This window comes from Mastigoproctus giganteus, chromosome 10 (assembly GCF_048544385.1).
Source record: "Mastigoproctus giganteus isolate SK-2022 chromosome 10, ASM4854438v1, whole genome shotgun sequence".
NCBI lineage: Eukaryota > Metazoa > Arthropoda > Arachnida > Uropygi > Thelyphonidae > Mastigoproctus > Mastigoproctus giganteus.
Genome location: NC_143584.1, coordinates 68461956 through 68483449, shown reverse-complemented (window position 1 = coordinate 68483449; position 21494 = coordinate 68461956). Strand labels below are relative to the sequence as shown.

At 38.3% G+C, this 21494-nt stretch overlaps 1 protein-coding gene across 3 annotated transcripts in view; it reads left to right on the top strand.

Annotated features, from left to right (window-relative positions):
- LOC150079071 (putative ATP-dependent RNA helicase DHX35) overlaps nt 1-21494 on the top strand; it is a 427459-nt gene that overhangs the window by 233794 nt on the left and 172171 nt on the right. For all 3 annotated transcript variants that reach the window (XM_090383587.1, XM_090383586.1, XM_090383585.1), the window contains exons 10-11: nt 391-543; nt 2067-2191. In XM_090383587.1, coding sequence (XP_090239713.1) covers nt 391-543; nt 2067-2191 — 278 coding nt within the window. The remainder of the gene's footprint in view (nt 1-390; nt 544-2066; nt 2192-21494) is intronic.

Sequence of the window (21494 nt, the reverse complement as noted above, 5' to 3'; positions counted from 1 at the left end):
AGAAAGCATACAAATTGCAAAATGGAAATTTAGGGCTGTACAGAGGATACCCAATCACTTTTCGGCAAAGTTTCTAGATGGTTGTCAATAGTGTGTTGAGCTGTGTGGTGTCATACATTGTATTCTAACAAAATTAATGCCATCAGTCAACCTGCCAGGGTCTCTTGTTGTTTATGGCATGTCACAGATCACCCTTGAGATTTATATGTACTTTACTGAAGAACAACACAAGCATAACCTTTCCAGTCAGTCAGTCAGTCAGTCAGTCCTTGTATAACACGGTAGTTTATATTTTCAATTATATATAAATATAAATAAATTTATATTTATTATATTTTCAATATGTCATGTGTCAGTTACTCACAGTTCATTTTTATTCTTTTATTTTAGTTGTTGATAGTGGTTTTGTAAAAGTTCGTTATTTCAATCCACATGCAAGTGCTGACTGTCTTATAGTCATTCCTGTTTCTAAAGCTGCCGCAGAACAAAGGGCTGGTCGTGCAGGAAGAGTGAGAACTGGGAAAGCATACAGATTATATACAGGTAAGAAAAACTACACAGGGTATTTCCTAACATGTTGGCCCTACTTTTATGATCTGAAAATATTTTAAAAAGTTAATATAAACTTATCTAATTTAGAATTTTAAGGTTATTTTAGAATTTAAAAAACAATGGCTGAGTTTCCAGTAGTAAAATATAATGAAAATAATAAAAAGAAGCAGGTTGTACCTATTAAAATGTTTACTTATACTAGGAATATGTTTGCTTCTTTGTATTTTATTTTCTTATTAACTTTTACAATTGAAATAGCCAGTTTTAAAAATTCAAATTGCCTTAACTCTGTAATCACTCAGAATTGGGCATGTTTATAGAACCTTTTTTGCATTGTTTTCAGGTCTGGAATGGATCCTAAAGGTACAGCTCACACTCCACCAGTTACATAGAAGGTGTTATAAAACACCATATATGTGTTTTTTTTGGTAGTTGTTGGTGCATCGGCTTCTGTGGCCATAATGCACCTCCCAAGGTTTTTGCAGTACTTTGATCCAAGCCCGAGGCGGGATTCGAACCTGCGACCTTTGGGTTGCCAGGTAGGCACTTTACCCACCATATATGTAACTGGTGGTGGGGGACTTTCTCCCAAATTTGCAAAATTCCTGAAAATACTAAAGCATGGATTTTTTTAACTTGTTAAAATAACATCTAGCTTTGCATTGTAAGAAAGCTAGCAAAAAAAATTATATAAGGAGATAAAAAAAAAAAAAGGCAATAAACATACCTGGCAGTGTGACAGGAAATGTGTTTTTACTGGAAATTTCTCTCTGTCAGTCCTCTTTAGTGGAGGCAAACTAACATAATTTTAAGATCTCCCACACCGGCCTTTCAAATCTACCACATGCAGCATATATTTCATGTCAGAAACAGAGGCCTTACTTCTTGCTATTCTTTCCTTTGGTTTCAGCGGCTGACCCTTGAAAAAGGGGTTGAAGTCATAGGATATACAGCATTTAGTACTTCTAATTTACTTCTTATTACCTTCTGTCCCTTCCTAACTTCCCTGTAGTTACGATTTCAGTTCTGTTATCCCTTTACCTATTCCTGTCTATCTACAAGTGTGTGTGTGTGTGTGTGTGTGTGTGTGTGTGTGTGTGTGTGTGTGTGTGTGTGTGTGTGTGTGTGTGTGTGTGTTATTTTTATTTTTTTAATTTAAAATTTTTTTTTTTCTGGTCCATTGAGATAGTTTTCTACTCCATATTCAAATGGGAATATAATACAATTACATATAATTATTTTTGCTTTAGATAAAATTATTATATATCACCTTCATAATAGTAAAAAAAAATATATCCCATCTATCATCAGAGAGTTATAAAATAGTTATGTATAGATACTTTAATAGAAATTCCATTTTTCTATCCAACACATTTACTCTGAAAATCCTCTGAATAAAAGATTCTGCATTGAGAGAAACTTGTATTTTGCTAAATAAACAGTGGTATAGCAGTATCTGATTTCTGTTTACTGCTTATGCATATAATCAATATCACATTTATTTTTTTGTTTAGAAGAGGATTTTTACAAACTTTCTTCACACTTAACACCAGAGATTCAGAGAAGTAATTTGGCTCCTGCGATTCTTCAGTTGAAAGCTTTGGGTATTGAGAACATTCTACAATTTAATTTCCCTTCAGTAAGTTTAGCAATTATCTGTTGATGTTAATAATATATATTAGGGTTATATTTATTAAAAAAATTAAAGTATATAAAAATGAATTACTTTATAATATATGCTTAAGTACATTTTAAAAATGTTTTGATTTTCTTCTGCCCATATATTTCTAGATACTTTTTCTAACCAATATATATATATATATATATATATATAATATATATATATATTAGGGGAGGTTGAAAAGTTTGTAGCCTGTCATAGAAGGAAAGTTTGTGAAAACTCATTTATTTTTCAACATAGTTCCCCTCCCATAACTTGTGCACTTAGATTGTGCCAGAAAGTTGGTTGACTTTCTGGCATGATCCACTAACTTTCATAACCTACTCAAATCAAATTCAGAAGATTTTGACTCATGACTCAAACCAGTTGTTGATTGCATCCATCACAGCATTGCCACTATTGAATTCTGTCCTTTCAAATCCTTTTTGAAATTTGGAAATCAAAAATAGTCTGATGGAGCCAAATCCAGTAAGTATGACAGCTGCTATAATAGCTTGAATCCACAGTCACACAGTGTTGCCTGAGTCATAAATGCCATCTGTGCTGGCGCATTGTCTTGATGCAAGATCCTTTGGCCAATTTCCCCTATCTCTTAGGCTTCAGTTCCTTGCAGAAATTTCTCAGTAGGTTAGAATAATACTCAGCCTTGATAATGGTACCTCATTCCAGGAAACCAACTATAGTCACTCCTTCTGCATCCCAGAAGAGAGATGCCATGACTTTCCCAGCTGACTTCTGTATTCAAAACTTTTTAGGAGGTGGAGAAGGGGTTGCTTGCACTGTTTTGATTGTTCTTTTGTTTCAGGGTCAAAGTGGTGCACCCATGTTTCGTCCATAGTGGTATACTGCCCCCCAAACTGAGTTTCATTAGCTTCAAAATACTGCACAGTCTCATGACAACACCTCACTCTTTCCCACTTCTGATCTGCATTCAATGCTTTTAGGGATCTGCCTCAAAGAAACCTTCTTCATTCCTAAAACATTCACCACAGTATTGTGATGCTCATTCATGGGAGATGTTTGTTTTCTCATATTAGCTAATTAGATTAGTCATGATCTGCCTTTATCAAAGCCATTCTGTGATTCTCTTATAATTCCATACCTGTCCAGATAATTTTGTATTGCATCCTTGAGGACTCCATAATCCTCCCTGGCAGAGAAGTCAAACTTACAGGACTGCAGTTGCTCATTTCACTTTGTGGGACACCTTTTGAATAGAAAAGACATTTGCAGCCTTCAATCTATAAGACCGTTGCCTGAATTGAAAGATGTTCCCATTAAATCAATTAAAGGTTTACTTTTTACTTACATCTTTTGATGATTCTTTTTGTATAATTCAATAGATTCCATCAGCTACTGGTGCCTTAGTCACTTTTAATTGTAATAACTTTGCTTCAAGTCCCTTCTCTTCAACTTGGGCACCAGTACATGGTGAGGGGACCACCTAGTGATGCTGCTGGGTTCTCAGATTAGCATTACTGGGATCCAGCACCCACAGTCTAGGTTCCAGGCTAACATCATAGGAATCTGGCATGTTTGCCATGCTCTTCAACCTGTGGAAATTCAGAAAGGGGGATCCTGGTGGTGGATGGGCCCAGCTTCAACACACCACTTTGGCCCTTGCTTTGATGAAAGACAGGTGGTCCTGGAAGGCCCGGCCAGGATTAATCAGCTAGTGGGTTCACTTTCTAGGGCAATCTGTGTCAATGCCATGCCCCTACCTCATGGTCTGATGATCAGGATTCAGGCTGTCAGCAGTGTGGACATGGTGTCTGGGTAGCCCTGCCGTCCAGCTCCTAAGGGCATTTATTGCTTGCCAAGTAGTGGGCATCCCATTTTGGCTCTGTAGTGGGTGGGGAGCCCTGGCACTGACGAATGCTAAGAACACTATTAATCCTGGTAAACTAATTTCTTCATATGCCTGACGCAATCCCTGTCTGAAAATAAAATCCAAGATCCAGGCAATGTCAGTTCAGCAAAGAGACCTTGAACAGAGTATTGTCATGTCCAGTTCCAAAGTTCAGATCCGATTCCAAAGTTTTGGGGTTCTCTTAATTGAAACAAAAAAGTGACAGGCACTCAACATCCATCAGAGGACTACCAATTACTGTGACACCCGACAGAGCATTAAATTCAGTGAGAGGTGTCATCTCAGTGTGGGGCCTCCTTGAGGTTACTGAGGGGGGAAACCTTCTCTGAACTAAAAGAGTTTTTGCACATAGGGATAGGAAACTTATTCCCACTAGAAACGTTATCCTGATGTTTAATTCACCAATTAATGACAATTGGACAATTAATACAGCCACTTGATGGGATCAAAGGTGGCTGTATTAATTGTCCAGTGCATCCATATGTTCCAAATCCTCTAAGTTGCTTTAAGTGCCAGAAATATGGACACTCACAAATAGCCTGTTGTGGAGCCCTTGGTTGCACTTGATATGCTGCAAAGCACCATGAAACTACGTTGTGTTCAGCCACAAAACTCATCAAGGAGAGTACCCTGCTTACTTATGAGCATGCCAGGAACGGAAAGAAGAAAAAGAAATTTAGAGGCTAAAGGCAAAGCTATCAGGTGGCAAGAAAAGCAATGAATCCTTTACACACTAACAAAAACCTACATACACTCAGAAGGTAACAGGGAGAGGTTCCATCAGAACCCAAACAGAAATGACAGTCCCAACAAAAGTCATTTACTCCCATCACACACTACTTGTTAAGCCACAAAAATGCACAAAAACACAGAATCTGTACCTCATAGTTTTATACCACTTCCAAAACAAAAAGTGGTTAAGAAATTAAAAAAAAAAATCTGTAAAGCCACAAGCAATACAAGAAATAATGGAAATAGAAGTTCAAGAGGTATAGGACAAATTTGTCCTGGAACTCTTTGTGGAAGGAAGAAGAAATGGATATAGGCCGATGTCCATTCTTCCCAAAGAGAAATAAATCTAGGACTGAGAAAACAAAAAAATCTCAGCCCTTCGAAAGCCACCAGACGGACCCAACAAATCTTAAAAATGGCCACATTTAAATTCTAACAATGAAAATACTGTGGATTCCTCAAAATAGCATTAGCATTAGTAGAGGCATTTGATGCAAGAAAGCAAGCTTATGCAGCATCAGCCAAAAAAAAAAAAAAACCACTTCCACTTCACCCCTCTGTTCGTTCGAAATACCTGTCCAGCTGAGCCTTAAACTTATTTAGCCTATCAACTTCCACGACAAGGGATGGAAGCCTGTTCCACCAACCAACCACCCGCTGGCTAAAGGCAAATTTCCACACTTCTATCCTACAGCTGTCTTTCCTCAATTTGATTTTATGCCCTCTCAGATGATTATTCTGAGCTAGAGGAAGAATCCCATCAGCATTGACCATGCTCAAACCATTGAAGGCTTTATACACCTCTATCAGATCACCTCGCTGGTGCCTAGTCACCAGACACTGTAATTTGCAAAACTTAAGCCTTTTTTCTTACGAAGGAATTCTTAAGTTTTGTTCCATTGTTCCCCTTTGTCCAATTCACTAATCTTGTTGCCGTTCTCTGTACTCGTTCCAGCAGTTCTACATCCTTCTTGAAATGAGGCCTCCAGACCTGTATACAGTACTCTAGGTGTGGCCTGACCATTGCCTTATACAAGGGAATAATCACCTTCTTATCCCTGCTAGAAAAATTCCTATATATCATTGACAATACACCATTAGCTACTCTTGCAACCCATCTGCACTTCTCAGAGAACTTCATATCTGCCTGCACAACCACCCCCAGGTCTCTTTCATTCTCTACCACTGTCAGTGTAGTACCACAGAGTTGATACGTTGCTCTGGGGTTGCTGTTCCCATATGTAGTACTTTACATTTGTCAATGTTAAACTTCATTTGCCACCTCTCAGCCCATCTGCTCAACCTTTCCAGATCCTGTTGCAGCAGCATAGTGTCAGTAGTGTCCTTGACAATCCTGCCAACCTTTGTATCGTCTGCAAACTTGGACATTAAGCTTGATATACCATCATCAATATCATTTATAAATACAGAAAACAATAATGGACTCAACATGAACCCTGAGGGACTCCACTAATAACATTAGTCCACGATGAGCAGTGTCCATTGATTACCACTCTCTGTCTTCTCCCCCTCAACCACCCCTTTATCCATAGCAGCAATTTGCCTCCAATGCCACACTGCTCCAATTTGTGCAGCAGTCTTCCATGTGCAACAGTATCAAAAGCTTTTCTAAGATCCAAGTATATAATATCAAAGTTATTCCCTGCATCCAGTTCTTTTGTGACTGCATCATAGTATCCAATCAAATTGGTCAAGCAGGACTTCAACTCAACAAAACCATGCTGTGTCTGAGCTATAAGTGAAGTCTTGTCTAGATGATCCTGTAGTGCTCCTTTAACCAGTGCCTCCATTAATTTTCCTGGAACAGAAGTTAAACTCACAGGTCTATAATTACTTGTGTCATCCTTTGATCCTCCTTTGTGAATTGGGGTCACATTTGCACATCTCCAATCTGTGGGTACCTCCCCTGAGTCCAAGGAAGTTCTCATAATTATGGCTAACGATTTGCTTACTTCCTTTGCTGCCTCCTTTAATATAACTGGATAGATCCCATCCTCCCCAGGTGCCTTTCTTGTGTTTATCTTCGACAATTTCTCCTCCATTTTACTTTCAGTTATTACAAGATTCTCTAGCTTACTGCCAGAGTTGAATACACCTCTGGCATTCCCCTCGCTGAATAGGTCCTTGTGTGTGAATGTCGATGCAAAATATTCATTTAGTTTGTTAGCTACCTGAGCAGGATCATCAACAGTTGACCCATTGATATCAAGTGGACCAATCTAATTCATCCCCTTCCTTCCAGAGTTTACATAAGCAAAGAACTCTTTGCTGTTTTTCTTTGCATCCCTTGCCAAAGATTTCTCGTAATCTGCCTTCGCCTGCCTAACCTCCTTTGTAACTTGGTTACAGATCAACTTGTATCTATCATAGGCTTCTGTGTCATGTGTTAATTTGTATGTATCCCATGTATTTTTCTTCTCTGCGATATGTCTCATTAGTTCATCTGACATCCATTTAGCCTAAACCGTGAACAATATTTCTTAGTTGGTATGTAAAGCCTAGTAGCTTCCAGGATAAGTTGTTTGAATGCTTTCCATTTTGATTTTGCTGTTGGTAACATCATCAGTTGGTCCCACTGTACAGAATTTAAATACTGTCTCAGTCCATCGTAGTCGCCCTTACGAAAGCAATAACCCTCCCCTTTACCCCTAATGGTAGTTACCTCTTTGAGTAAATCCCACTTCAGCACACTGTGATCACTGCCACCTAGTGGTTCATTTATCTGTAGATTCTTAATGCATGAAGAATGACTACTGATAATCAAATCAAGAGTATTACTCCCTCTATTTGCCTCCCGAACATGCTGATGTAGAAAACAATCATCCAATAAATCCACAAAAGCCTTGCTAGTGTGTGAGGGACCAGCCCCCAAATTCCAGTCAATATCTGGGAAATTAAAATCTCCCATTATAAGACTCTGATTTACTGGCCCACTCTATTTCCCTGTACAGTTTCTTATTATACTCATCAGAGTCATTAGGCCTACAGCACACTCCTACTCTCAGTTTTGATCTCCCAATGCTTATGCCACACCAAACTGACTTGACACTGCACTGTCCAGCGATGTCGACTGGCTTCACTTCCTTGGATTTTATGTGTTTCTTAACTAATAGCATAACCCCTCCTCCCTTCCTATCCTGTCTATGCTTTCTGTAGACGTTGTACACCCCAAATTCCAGTTCTGCATTCCTTATATCTGTGTGACACCACGTCTCTGATATCCCAACAATATCCGCCTTTGATGCTTTGAGCAGTACCTCAAATTCATCAAATTTATTTACTAAACTCCTAGCATTGGTGTACACGCAAGTATACATGCACCTGTTTCTATTCTTAGCTACCCTAACACAACCCATGTGTTTACTTGTACTGCAATGACTCCCAGCAGTCTCTGAAATATCCTGCATCTTGTTTTTCAGGCTTCTTCTTTAGTGCAATAGATCTCTGTGTGCTCTCTGTCACTTCTCCCTGTTTGTACATGGGAGGTGGAAGACAACCTTTATGGTAGTGATCACTTCACCGTGTTATTCACCCTTTTCAATAGGAGACAAAGCCACCTGGCTAGGATACCATAATGGAAGTTTGTTCACGCTAACTGGAATGCCTTCAGACATCTGGTAATGTTAGTACAGGAACTCCCTGACTTACGTAAGGGTTGCGTTCCACGGAACTCTACATAAGTCGGAATTTCACTCATTCTTGTGCAGCACTTGCAACCGTACTAGCTGAATTGATTGAATCAAAAAAGAAATGTTCAGCGAACATGTAAATAGAATTATTTATTGTATTTATTCAATTTTTTATCTCATGTGCAGAAAAAATTACAGAAAGCCTGAAATTTAAAAAAAAAATTCAAAATTATAAAATTACAAATAAAGAGAGGAGACAGGCATAATGTCAGTAAGTTTTACATCTCGAGCATCATTACCAGAATTGACTTCTTCAGCTGATAAGTACATCCCATAAGGTTGAGTCAGCCGCTCAACCTTACAAAAGAACATATTAATGAATGACTGGACGGTGTTTTATTTTTCTTTTCCTCTTAGATTTCTTTGTAGCAAGCAAGCATATCATTCACCCCTCTCTTAACTTTTAAGAATCGTACGCTGTCAGGATTCATCTTCTCAAACCTCGCCATTGCCGATGCAATTTTACGAAATTCCATTGCCATCTCTCTCTCTCTGGTGATGAAGCATCTCAGCTCCTCATTTGGTTCATCTTGAGCTTCTTCAGCATTTTCTTCTTTCAATATCGCTGCCTGCAAGTCAATAAATTCTTCGTTAGATAATTCCTTCTCTTCTTCCTCTGTTAACTCCTCCGTGTCTTTGGCATTAACCTTCAACTGAAGTAGCTCTGCACCTTTATAATCTTATCTGTAACCTCTTCATATGATTTGTCTTTTTCAAATCCTTCAAAGCCTTTTACGTGCCGTGGGCATATTTTCTTCCATGCACTATTTAAACAACTTTTAATAATTTCTGCCAGGCCTTATTAATGTTTAAGATGGCATGGTAAATATTGATAGATTTCCAAAAGTCTCTTAACATAATTTTTCTCATTGTCTACTGCAGACAATGCCTTGCAAATGTTGTGCATAAACAGTATGCTTTTAAATTCAAAATAACACCCTTATCCATAGATTGGTTGAGTGAAGTCGTGTTTGGCGGTAGAAATATGACTCTCACGTTTGAATTGAAATCATCTAGATGCATAGGATGTCCAGGAGCATTATCTAATAGAAGGAAAATCTTGAAAGGAACGTTGTTGTTTTTACAATATTTTTCAACCTCGGGAATGAAGCAGCATTTAACCCAATCCTCAAAGAGAGAGAGATATTGTTATCCATGATCTTTGGTTCAGTCGGAAATGCACAGATAGGGTGGCTTTATTGATGCCCTTAAATGCACGAGGATTTCCAGAATGCTACACAAGCAGTGGCAGTAATCTGTAATCTCCCGCTGCATTAGCCCCAAGCAAGAGCATGGCCCTATCTTTTAATGCCTGGCATTCTATTCCTGGGTATAACCTCCATGCACAAGTAAATGGTGGGTGACCACCCAGGTGTGAATCAACGTAAGCAGGGGTCGAGGTGTGGCGCCCACACAACATGGAGGAATGCCGCCCCTCAATGTTACCAGGCAGTACTAGGTGGTAGATGACTCATCAACTGGTGCAATACCACCACTTTGCTTATTTGGAGGCTTGAAGAGGTGGAACCTATGTTTAGTCTCTAGAGCTAAGTTCCGGGCAACCCTTCCCTATCTCTTCCATCATGCAGTATGATTGACTTTTGAGGTTATGATGAACGTCGTGGCGAGATCCAATATTCCTTACATTTCAGGGGTACAGCTCTACAACAGTGTTCGCAGGCCGGCCGCTAGTTAGTACACTGGACTGAACCTATTGGTAACTCTCTAGGAGGCTTCCAGATCAGCTAGTGTATAATCTTGCTACCTCTACTCTGCCAGATAGTGACAGGAGGGAGTCCGAGTAGTCTGTATGTGGGGAACATTGTCGAGGCCACGTTATGTCAAGGATCTGGGTATATTCTTACCATGTGTACACCATATCCAAAAATTTCATTACTTCATACAGCATGTCTCACCCACTTTTTCTTACTATTGAATACACCATGAATTGTCAAAGTAATAGAATAAGCTTATCTGCGAAAAGATCTAAACCTCCCAAGCACTTCCTAATTCATTTCACAAATATATGTGGTCTCAATTCTAATCTTAACGATGTCCATTTCCACTTGCAGTCTGCCAAATCCCATGTACTTTTTCTGACAGAATCTCAGTTATCGGTTGATTCAACTACTGCTCATCTCAGATGCCCAAATTATTCGCTGTATGATTCCTTTCGCCTCAAAGGTGGTACTTGGGAATATGTCCGTTCTGATATTCCCTGTCAGAGACTTGGCAATTTGGAATCTCCTCTCTTTGATCTTCTCTGGCTTAAAATCTCCCTACCTCATTATGTCAAATTAATCTGTTGTCTCTACCGTTCTCCCAACTCCACTAATCACTTGGAGCTCTTTGACTTCCTCTCTTTACAACTTGACTTTCTCCAGTCCAACTTTCCTAACAGTGAGGTAATTTTACTTGGTGATTTTAATATTCACAACTCCAGCTGGCTTCCGTTTTCTAGTCACACCGACCCAGCTGGTCGAGATGCCGAGGCTTTTGCAATTACTAATAACCTTGCACAGATTGTTTATTTACCTACAAGAATAACGGACAATCCTAATCATACACCGAATACGCTTGATCTTTTTCTAATAGAAGCAGTGGCTTCTATCTCACAGCTATTCGTGTTGTTTGGCATTATAAGAATGCAAAATGGGATGACCTGCGAGATTTCTTTTCTTCTTTTCCTTGGTTGGATTACTGTTTCAAAACTTCTGATGTCAATGTTTGCTCAGATCGTGTCAGTGAAATTATTCTTACAGGAATGGAATCCTTTATCCCACACTCCATTTTAAAATTTCGTCCTTTTTCTAAACCTTGGTTTTCCAATAAATTTGCTAAGGCTATTCAAGAGAATAATGTTGCATATCGTAATTGGTTTGTTTCTAATTCTTCAGTTTCATTTTCTGCGTACACCAAAGCTCGCAACAATTGTAAAGCAGTTATTAATCAGTCCAAACTAGAGTTTGAACAGGCTAAGAGTAGAAAACTTGCTTCTTGCCCTAATGGTAGCCGAGCATTCTGGTCTCTTGCCAAAGCTATTAGCCACAATTTTTGCCCATCTCTGATCCCACCTCTGTCCAAACCAGATGACTCTGTTGTCACTTCAGCCAAGGATAAAGCTGACCTGCTAGCATCCCATTTTTCTTCCAACTCATGTATTAATAATCTTGGTAAAACACCTCCCACTATTCCCAACACGCTCCATTCAGCACGGCGCCTCCCTAGCCAGGTGGGAAGGAGCAGCAGTGCGTAGCACACGCTTCTTGATTAGACCGGGGTTCGAGCCCGTCACCACCAAATACGGAGGATGCGGAAAGGTCAAGGGAATGACCACCGCATATTCCTGGAGCAATATGGCCTTAGTTGCTAATGCTCCTAAAAACCAAATAACAACCATTCAGCACCCCCTCTGGTCTTCTGTCAAAAGGATGTCAGAAGGATTTTGACGAATCTTGACGCTAAGAAAGCTCGAGGTCCCGATGGTATTTCTCCACTTGTTCTCAAAACCTATGCTACTGAACTTACTTCTATTCTTTGCCGCCTTTTTTCACTTTCTTATTCTAAAGGTGTTTTTCCTTCTGCTTGGAAATTTGCTCATATCCAGCCAGTTCCTAAAAAGGGTGACAAATCCCTCCCATCCAATTATCGTCTCATTGCAATTACTTCTACTTTTTCTAAAGTAATGGAAAAATCAATTAACCGCCAACTCTTAAACTACCTAGAACCCTTCCGTCTGATCAACGATCGCCAGTATGGATTCCGTCAGTGTCGATCCACTGGTGATATTCTGGCTTATGTTACCCATTTTATGGACTAATTCAATGGAAAGGTTCGGTGAAACACAAGTAGTTGCTCCTGTCATCTCAAAGGCTTTCGATCATGTTTGGCATAAAGGTCTTCTAAACAAGCTTCAATCTTATGGTTTGCCAACTGTTTTTAGTAATTGGTTATCCAGTTTTCTCTCTAATCGTTCACTGAAGGTGATGGTAGATGGCTCTGTCTTCTAATTTCTTCACTAATGCCGGTATCCCGCAAGGTTCAGTTCTTTCCTCAACTCTTTTCCTCTTGTATATTAATGACCTTCTTCCATTGACTGGAAATCCTATCCATAGTTTTGCCGATGATAGCACATTGCATTCCACTTTACATTTTGAGAAACCTTGTCCTGCTCAATCAGCTTCAACTTCTCAAAAATCTGCTACCAATTCCTTAAATGCTGATCTTCAGGTAATTCTCCAGTGGGGTAAAGACAACTTAGTTGATTTCAACCCTTCTAAAACTCAGTCTTGTCTTATATCTTGCAAAAAGGATCGGATTCTTCTGCTCCTATGCTTATCTTTAGTGACACTTCGATTTCTAGGCAAACTGATATATCTCTTTTGAGGATTACCCTGACTTTTAATCTCTCTTGGCACAAGCACATTACAAATATTGCTTCCTCTGCAGCTAAAAAACTTGGTTTTCTCTTTCGCTCTCGGCATTACTTTTCTTCCAAACAGCTGCTCACTCTGTATAAATCGCAAATCTGCCCTGCCATGGAATATTGTTCCCACATCTGGGGGCGGTGCTCCCGAAACCTCTCTCAGGCTTCTTGATTCCATTCAGAAGAGGGCAGTTATGTTAATTAATGATTCTTCTTTAACAAAGTCTCTCCACTCGCTGTCTCATAGACGTACTGTTTCTGCTGCATGCCTCTTCTACCGATACCTCCACGGGCACTGTTCTTCTGAATTGGCTTCTATAATTCCCACTCTCTCTTTCAAAACAGTCCGAACACTTGCCGCTGTCCAACTCCGAACTCACAGAACCAACTTTTCATCTTCCTCGTTTATTCATTCCATTCAACTGCTGTTTTCTGGAACAACTTTCCTTCATACGTATTTCCTGAAAGTTACAGTCTACAGAAGTTAAAGTCCAATGTCAACAAATATCTTCTTTCATTTTCTCAACCTCCAACCCAAGCACAGTACTATGTACTATAGGAGGTAAAACTCTCGTGTTTGGGGTTTATATATAAAAAAAAAAAAAAAAAGAGCATGGCCCTATCTTTTGACGCCTGGCATTGTATTTATCTCTTCAGCAATGTATATTTGATCTGGCATTTTTTTTCCAATACGGAGTGGTCTCATCAACATTAAAAATTTGCTACATTGAATAGCCGGCTTCATCAATAATTTTTTCCAACACATCACAAAATTTCTCTACAGCTGCAGAATCGGCACTGGCGACTTCACCGCAATGTGGAAACCATCGCAACGCTCAAACTTATTAAACCACCCGTTGTTTGCCATGAACTTGGGTTGGGGTTCGCCGTACCTATCCTTAATATCTTTATAAATACTTCTTGCTTTTGCTTGAATGGTCATCAGACTCAGGAGCACTCGCTTCTGAACCTGATTTTCCATCCATATTATTAACAGCTGTTCCATCTTCGCTATAGCACCTGAACATTGTTTTGTGATAATTGTTGTTCTTAAATGGGTAGATCCTTTGACATGTTATTTTATGTGTGCACTGTCCTTTAAAATAGTATTCAGTGTTGAAGCAGCGAGACCTAATTTCCTTGCAATAGATGACAGACTTTGTCCTTTGTATTTCTTAATCATATTCATCTTAATCAATTTTGTTTTGTTTCCTGGCACTGCCACCATTTACACTTTCTATTGGTCGCTTTCTCTTCTTCATTGTAATACATAAATAGGAATGAAGAGAAGTTTCTGAAAATTTGTTTTTTATATGATTGAAGATTTCAGTGAAGGGGAACGCATTTCACAATAATAGTGTAAAAACCCACACAATTGCAGTTATTGGTATTATTGTAAATGCAATAAGATTGAGTTTACTACCCTTTTATAATTTGATGCACTAACAGAAAAGCCCAATAAACCGGAAAGTGCAAATTGTTTTTAGTTTTATGGTTGTGACCTCCAGAAACATGCTTTAAAAAATATCACAAAGACATTTAAAATTGATTCTTATAACGGGAACATATGATAACGATTAAAATGGTAGTGCAATTTCCATTATAATTTTTCCATTCCACACAAGCTTAGGTTACGCCATCTAGATGGAAGAAGTGAAGTAGCTCTAAGATTCCTTCTGATTCTGATGTCTAGCATATTTCCCTCTTTTAGAGAGATAAATAGTTTAATAATATAGAAATTTTCAACTTCCAAGGACTTGAAACAAATTACAAAAAAAAAAAAAAAAAAAAAAACCCACCAATTTGTTATTGGGTTCACATTATGATATTTTCACGATACCTCCATTTATTCCTATGGGATACAAAATACATTTCCACAATTTAAGTTTGCTCCGGCTGGCAAAAACTTATGTCAAGTCGAGTTATTACACAAGTCGACTTTCCGTAAGTCGACTTGCGTAATACTGGGAGATACAATATTAATACAATATACAATATTATGCGTAACACAATATTACGCAAGTATTATTGCGTACTATCATGCAATAATACTTGCATGATAGTATGGGGAGTTCCTGTACTATCACAGTCAGTCAGGAGCCAATTAATGACATAGTTATGTACAACACTGAAAGACTCATCCAAGCAGCAACAATTGCAGTTCTAAAGACTTAACCTGATTTCCACGATTGTCTTGAAGACCAAGGTGGAATGTAGATTGCACAGCAGAAAGACAGAACGGCTCAAAACAAAGCATGGGGAATATTTTGTTGTTATCCCACCACAGATAATCTAATAGCCTTCAAGCATGCACGTCCGGAGCAATATGGCCTTAGTTGCTAATGCTCCTAAAAACCAAATAACAAACAAACAAACATGCACGTCCCAAAGCATGTTATGCTCGACGTCAAAATCAGAAGGAATCTTGGAGTTGCTTCACTTCCACTAGATGGCGTAATAAAGCTTGTGTCGAAAGTCTAGAAAATGAAGGGCAGATACAAATTGTACACTACATCAATCCTAGAACATAATGGATGTACAATTGCAGAGCCAACTGCAATTGAGAACACTCTAGGGGAGACATTTGTTAAAGTGTCTGCCAAATCAACCCCCAACCCCAATTTCCTGGCCCTAAAACAAAAAATTTTAAATTTAAGGGCTGCTCCATCCAGACATCCTGGGTGGAGCAGCCCTGTCTGAAGCCAAACTGGTTTGGAGACTGCTGGCCTGTAGCCAAGTAGTGAGTTTCAATCCCGTCTCTGAGCAGGTGTTCAAATAGCTTGCTTAATACCGAGAGAAGTGCTATTTGTTGATATGACTCCGGAAGTTCCTGTTGTTTATTTGGTTGTTTTAAGATGAGACGCAGCCTAGCAGTCCAACATCATATTAGGTAGGTGATCATAATACTCATTGGTGTAAGTTGTGAGCAGACCACTGCACTTTACTCTGCCCCTATTATGTGCTTGTCACAGACTATTAGATTAACAGTAGCCACATGCAGAGGTGAAAGTGATTCTTTCACTGCTTCTGTTGGAATGAGCCTGGAAAGTGAGGTAATGGAGACTTCAAGGACTGCTGGGAGTCACCATGGAACAAGTAAATACATGGGTTGTGTTAGGGTAGAGTAAGAACAGGTACATGTATACTTGCAATTACAATAATGCTAGGAGTAGAGTAAATAAATTTGATGAATTTGAAGTGCTGGCCAAGACATCAATGGCTGATGTTGGGATATCAGACACATGTTGTCATACAGTGATAAGAAATGCAGAATTTGAATTTGGGAGTATGATGTGTATAGAAAGAATAGACAGGGGAGGAGGGGTAATGCCATTTGTTAAGAAACGCATAAAATCTAAGGAAGTGCATCCAGTTGACATGGGTGTTCAGTCAGTGTTCAGTGTTCAGTCAGTTTGGTGTGACCTAAGCACTGGGAAAGCAAAGTTGAGAGTAGGAGGGTGTTATTGGCCTAATGACTGATGAGTACAATGAACAACTCTACAAAGAAATAGAGTGAGCCAGTAAATCAGATTATTTTATAATGGGGGATTTTAACTTTCCAGATGTAGACCAGAACTTTGTGGTTTGGTCACACACTAGCAAGACTTTTGTGGATTTATTGGATGATTGTTTTTTACTGCAGCATGTTCAAGAGGCAACCAGAGGGAGTAATACTCCTGATCTGATTACCAGTAGTGATTATTCTATTCATGCATTAAGAATTTGCAATAAAGGAACCACTGGGTGACTGTGATCACAATGTACTGATGTGGGAATTACTTAAAGATGTAACTACTGTCAAGGCTAAAGGGAAGAGCTTTTGCTTTTGTAAAATGACTACAGTGGTCTCAGATTTTTTAAATTCTATACAGTGTGACCACCTGATGATGTTAGTAACAGCAAATTCTAAATGGGAGGCATTCAAGGAATTAACCTTGGAAGCTACTAGGCTTTTCATACCAAAAATTGAAATACTGTTCAAGGTTTAGGCCTAAATGGATGTCAGATGAACTAATGAGACTTGTGGCAGAGAAGAAAAATACATGGGTTGCATATAAATTGAGACACATATAACCTATGGTAGATATAAGATAGTCTGTAATCAAGTCACAAAAGATGTCAGACAAGTAATGGCAGATAACGAGAAATCTTTGGCAAAGGATGCAAAGAAAAAGAGTAAAGACTTCTCTACTTATGTGAAGTCTAGAAGGAAGGGGATGAATCAGATTGGTGTACTTGATATTGTCTGTTCAATTAGTGATGAACCTGCTGAGGTAGTTGACAAACTGAATGAGTGTTTTGAATCTACATTTACACATGAGGATGTCTGTAGGGAAGTGGGGGGCTAGACATTTATCAGACTCTGGCAGGGAGTTTGCTTAGCAGCAGCATTAATTTCCTAGGGAGCTAAGTGATTTTGTATTAATTGAGAGCAAAGTGGAGGAGAAATTGTTGAAATTGAACATATGAAAGGCACCTCGGGTTGATGGGATCCATCTATTTATATTAAAGGAGCAGCAAAGGAAGTAAGCAAATCCTTATCCATAATTATGAAAGCTTCCTTCGACTCAGGGGCAGTCCCCCATTAACTGGAGATGTAAAAATGTGCCCCCAATTCAGTAAGGGGTTTCAAAGGGTGACATGAGTAATTATAGACTTGTTAATTTAACTTCTGTTCCAGGGAAAATAATGGAGTCACTGGTTAAAGAAGGATCATCTAGACAAGACTGCAGTTATAGTTGAGACACAGCATGGGTTTGTTAAGGGGAAGTCGTGTCTCAGAAATTTGATTGAATACTGTGATGTGGTGACAAAGGAACTGGATGCAAAAAATAATATTCATATCACATACTTTTGATTTTAGGAAAGCTTTTGATACTGTTGGACATGGAAGAATACTGTATGAATTGGAGCAGTATGGCATTAAGAGCAAGTTGGTACAATGGATGAAAGGATGGTTGAGTGGGAGAAGACAGAGAGTGGTAATCAATGGACACTGCTCTTTGTGGACTTATGTTATTAGTGGAGTCCTCCAGGGTGTTCAGCCCATTATTGTTTTCTGTATTTATCAATGATATTGAAGGTATATCAGGGTTAATGTCTAAGTTTGCAGACAATACAAAGGGTGGCAGGGTTGTTAATGCAGTAACGATCTGGAAACGATCTGCAACCGGATCTGGAAAAAGTTGAGCAGATGTGCTAAGAAATGGCAACTGAAGTTTAACAGTGACAAATGTAAAGTACTGCATATGGGTAGCAGCAGTGTTTTATTTTGTAAAAAGAATAGGTGCTGGTACTCATTCTTTGCTATCAGGAAAAGTTGAAAATTAAAAGCACATGAAAAGTACAGTACTCTAAAAAATTATTTCCTGATATGTTACTTTAGTAGTAATGTTTTTGTAATAAGAAAAACAAATTAAGTATATTAACACACAGTTTATTAAACATAAATTTATTATTCAAGTATGTAAAAAAAAAAAAAAAAGTAATAAATAAAAAATAATAAGTAAAAAAAATTAATAATAAAGTTTTTATAGAATATTTCAAATTTTTATTGAGTTCTCATTCAACACACTATGCCGACTTCATTTCTTGTTTGTGTCTGTTGCTGGATCAAAGTATGTTAGCAGTGGGCCTACAATTTTAAGAAATAGTAGTGAAGAAATTGCTTTTGTCATCAACGAAGCTGTGGTTGGGCTGATGATCAGATTCATTTGTGAAAATCCTCGTTCACATTCACTTGATGAAATTGGTATCATACTCACGGCATTCATCAAATGCTCTTCAATTTTTCCGAAACAGTCTTTTCGATTAGATATTCTTGAAATCCACGAATTGTATCTCTTTCATTTAACTGAAGCCTAATAGACAATTTTCTAACTTCATTCTCACCAAATGCCAACATTTCATGTTTAGAAGGTTTAATACCTTTGTTGTCCTCATTTCCCTTCTCTTGTCATCGATATTGTCACTAGTTCTTAAATTTGAATTTTTTTCTTTTCTTTCTTTTTTTTTTTTTTATTGTCATTGCCATACCATTCAGCTACTGTGACCATGTAAACCGACATAGGGAAAATTTACGGAAAAATGTGGATAACGTACTTCCGCAAAACAATAGATGATTATTTGTTGAGGTAAAAGTAAATTACTCTACCCCAATTCTTGAATGGGGCACGTACAGTTGATTCACCGCATTGTCCAACCTACGGCCCGCGTAGAAAGTGAATATAGCATTTTAAATGTTGCTAATCATCAAAAAAATTTTATCATTAAATATTCTGTTTAGTAAATGTAATCGTGTATTGTACTAAATAAAATTTTTGAATATTTTCAATTTTAGGTGTTTCATTATTTTAATTTATTCACCTTATATTCATCATAAGTAGCTATCCTTTCAGGTTGTAAATTTTCTAAAGTGAGCATTTAAAGGCAAAAGTAAGGTATTTTTTTGAAAAAGAAAAGAAAGTCATATTTTTATAATTTTAATAAAATCTAAAAAATAAATTGACATAGATTTGTTATACATAAAAGTATTGGGAATTTGCATTTTTTTTATATAGCCTGAAAATAAAAAATGGTAACAAGAAAACAGAAACTTCATTTTACATGTAACAAGATACGGAAAATGTAATGCACCAATTTTTCTCGAATCACTCGGTGCTGCCCCTGAAACAAATTTAACTTTGAATATGGCCCCTGTACAGGAAAACGTTGGACCTCACTGCAGTAGGTGGGCCAGAGCCCATTGGGAATACCCCTTGATCTGCTGACTGTTGACCAGCGCAACTTCTCCCTTTGTGGGACAGGTGGTCAGATAGGTTTTACCAGGTACACCTAAGTTGTAGAATGGTAATCCCTTTAGCTCTCTCAATTTTTGCTTAGCAGCAGCATTAATTTCCTAAATTGCCTGAAGGCCAGAAGTATGAACAGTGCATACCCAGTTAAGTCTCTCCTAAGCTTTTCATTATATGAAAATTTTCTTTACTCAATGGAAACTATTTTAAATGTAATTTCCAAGGGGAATTCAAAAAAAAAATTGCTATAAAAGGAGTTTGTTAAACAGAAATCTGACTGAGTAATTTAGAATTCTAAAAAAATGGTTATAAAGTTTTATATAGAAAATATCTTAACAGTAGACAGCAAAAAATGCAAGTTTAGTTAAATCACTTTAAGCTTATTTGAACATAGGTAAACATGTGAAAAAATTTATGGAATATTACAAATTTCTAAGTGTACTGCCTCCAAGATGACACACGTCACTGTTAATAAAGATGCTGGTACCATTGCTTACCATCCCAAAAAAAGCACTGGGTGGCAGTAATCCTAGAATAACGTACCAACTGGGTGGTACTACACACAGGTAATGGAGAATGAAAAGGTAATTGTGCAGTCAGATATGAAGTTTTCTGAGCAGTGCAGAAAGGTGGCAAGAGTAGCTCATGGTATCTTGTTAATGATATACAGGAATTTTTCTAGCAAGGATAATGAGGTGATTGTCTCCTTGTATATGGCAATGGTCAGGCCACACCACAAGTACTGCATACAGGTCTGGAAGCCTCATTTTAGGAAGGATGTAGAACTGCTGTAACGAATACAGAGAGCGGCAACTTGATTGGTTAGTGAAACAAAGGTTGCAAGAAAGGCTTAAGTTCTGCAAATGCAGTGTCTGGAGACTAGGCACCTGCAAGGTGATCTAATTGAGTTGTATAAGGCCTTGGTTTGAGCAAGCTTAAAGCTGATTACTCACCTGAGGGGGGACATAAATTCAAATTGAGGAAAGACAATTGTAGAATAGATGTGGAGAAATTTGCCTTTGGCCAGCGGGTGGTTTATAGTTGGAACAAACTTCAATCTGTTGAAGTTTGTTCAAACAAACTTCAAACCCTTAGCTATAATTATGAGAGCATCCTTAGAGTCTGGGGAGGTCCTTATGCACTGGAGATGTGAAAATGTATCTCCAGTTCACCAAGGGGGTTCAAAGGGTGACAAAAATAATTATAGACCTGTTAGTTTAACTTCTGTTCTGGGGGGAAATAATGGAGTCCCTGTTTAAAGAGGTGATGCAGGATCACCTAGACAAGACAGCAGTAATAATTCAGACACAGCATGGGTTTGTTAAGGGAAAGTCTTGTCTGACAAATTTGATAGGATATTATGATGTGGTTACAAAGGAACTGGATGCAAAAAATAATTTTGATATCATATACTTGGATTTCAGGAAAGCTTTTGACACTGTTGTGCATGGAAGACTACTGTACAAATTGGAGCAGAATGGTATTGAGGGTAAGTTGCTACAATGGATAAAAGGATGGTTGAGTGGGAGAAGGCAGAGGGTGGTAATCGATGGATGCTGCTCTTTGTGGAATAAGGTTATTAGTGGAGTCCCACAGGGTTCGGTGTTGGGTCCACTGTTGTTTTGTTTAGCATTAGCAAGGGCACATGATGCAAGAAAGCAAGTTTATATAGCATCAGCCAAAAGAAAAAAAAAAAAAAAAAAAAAACCCTTATTTCACCCATCCCCTA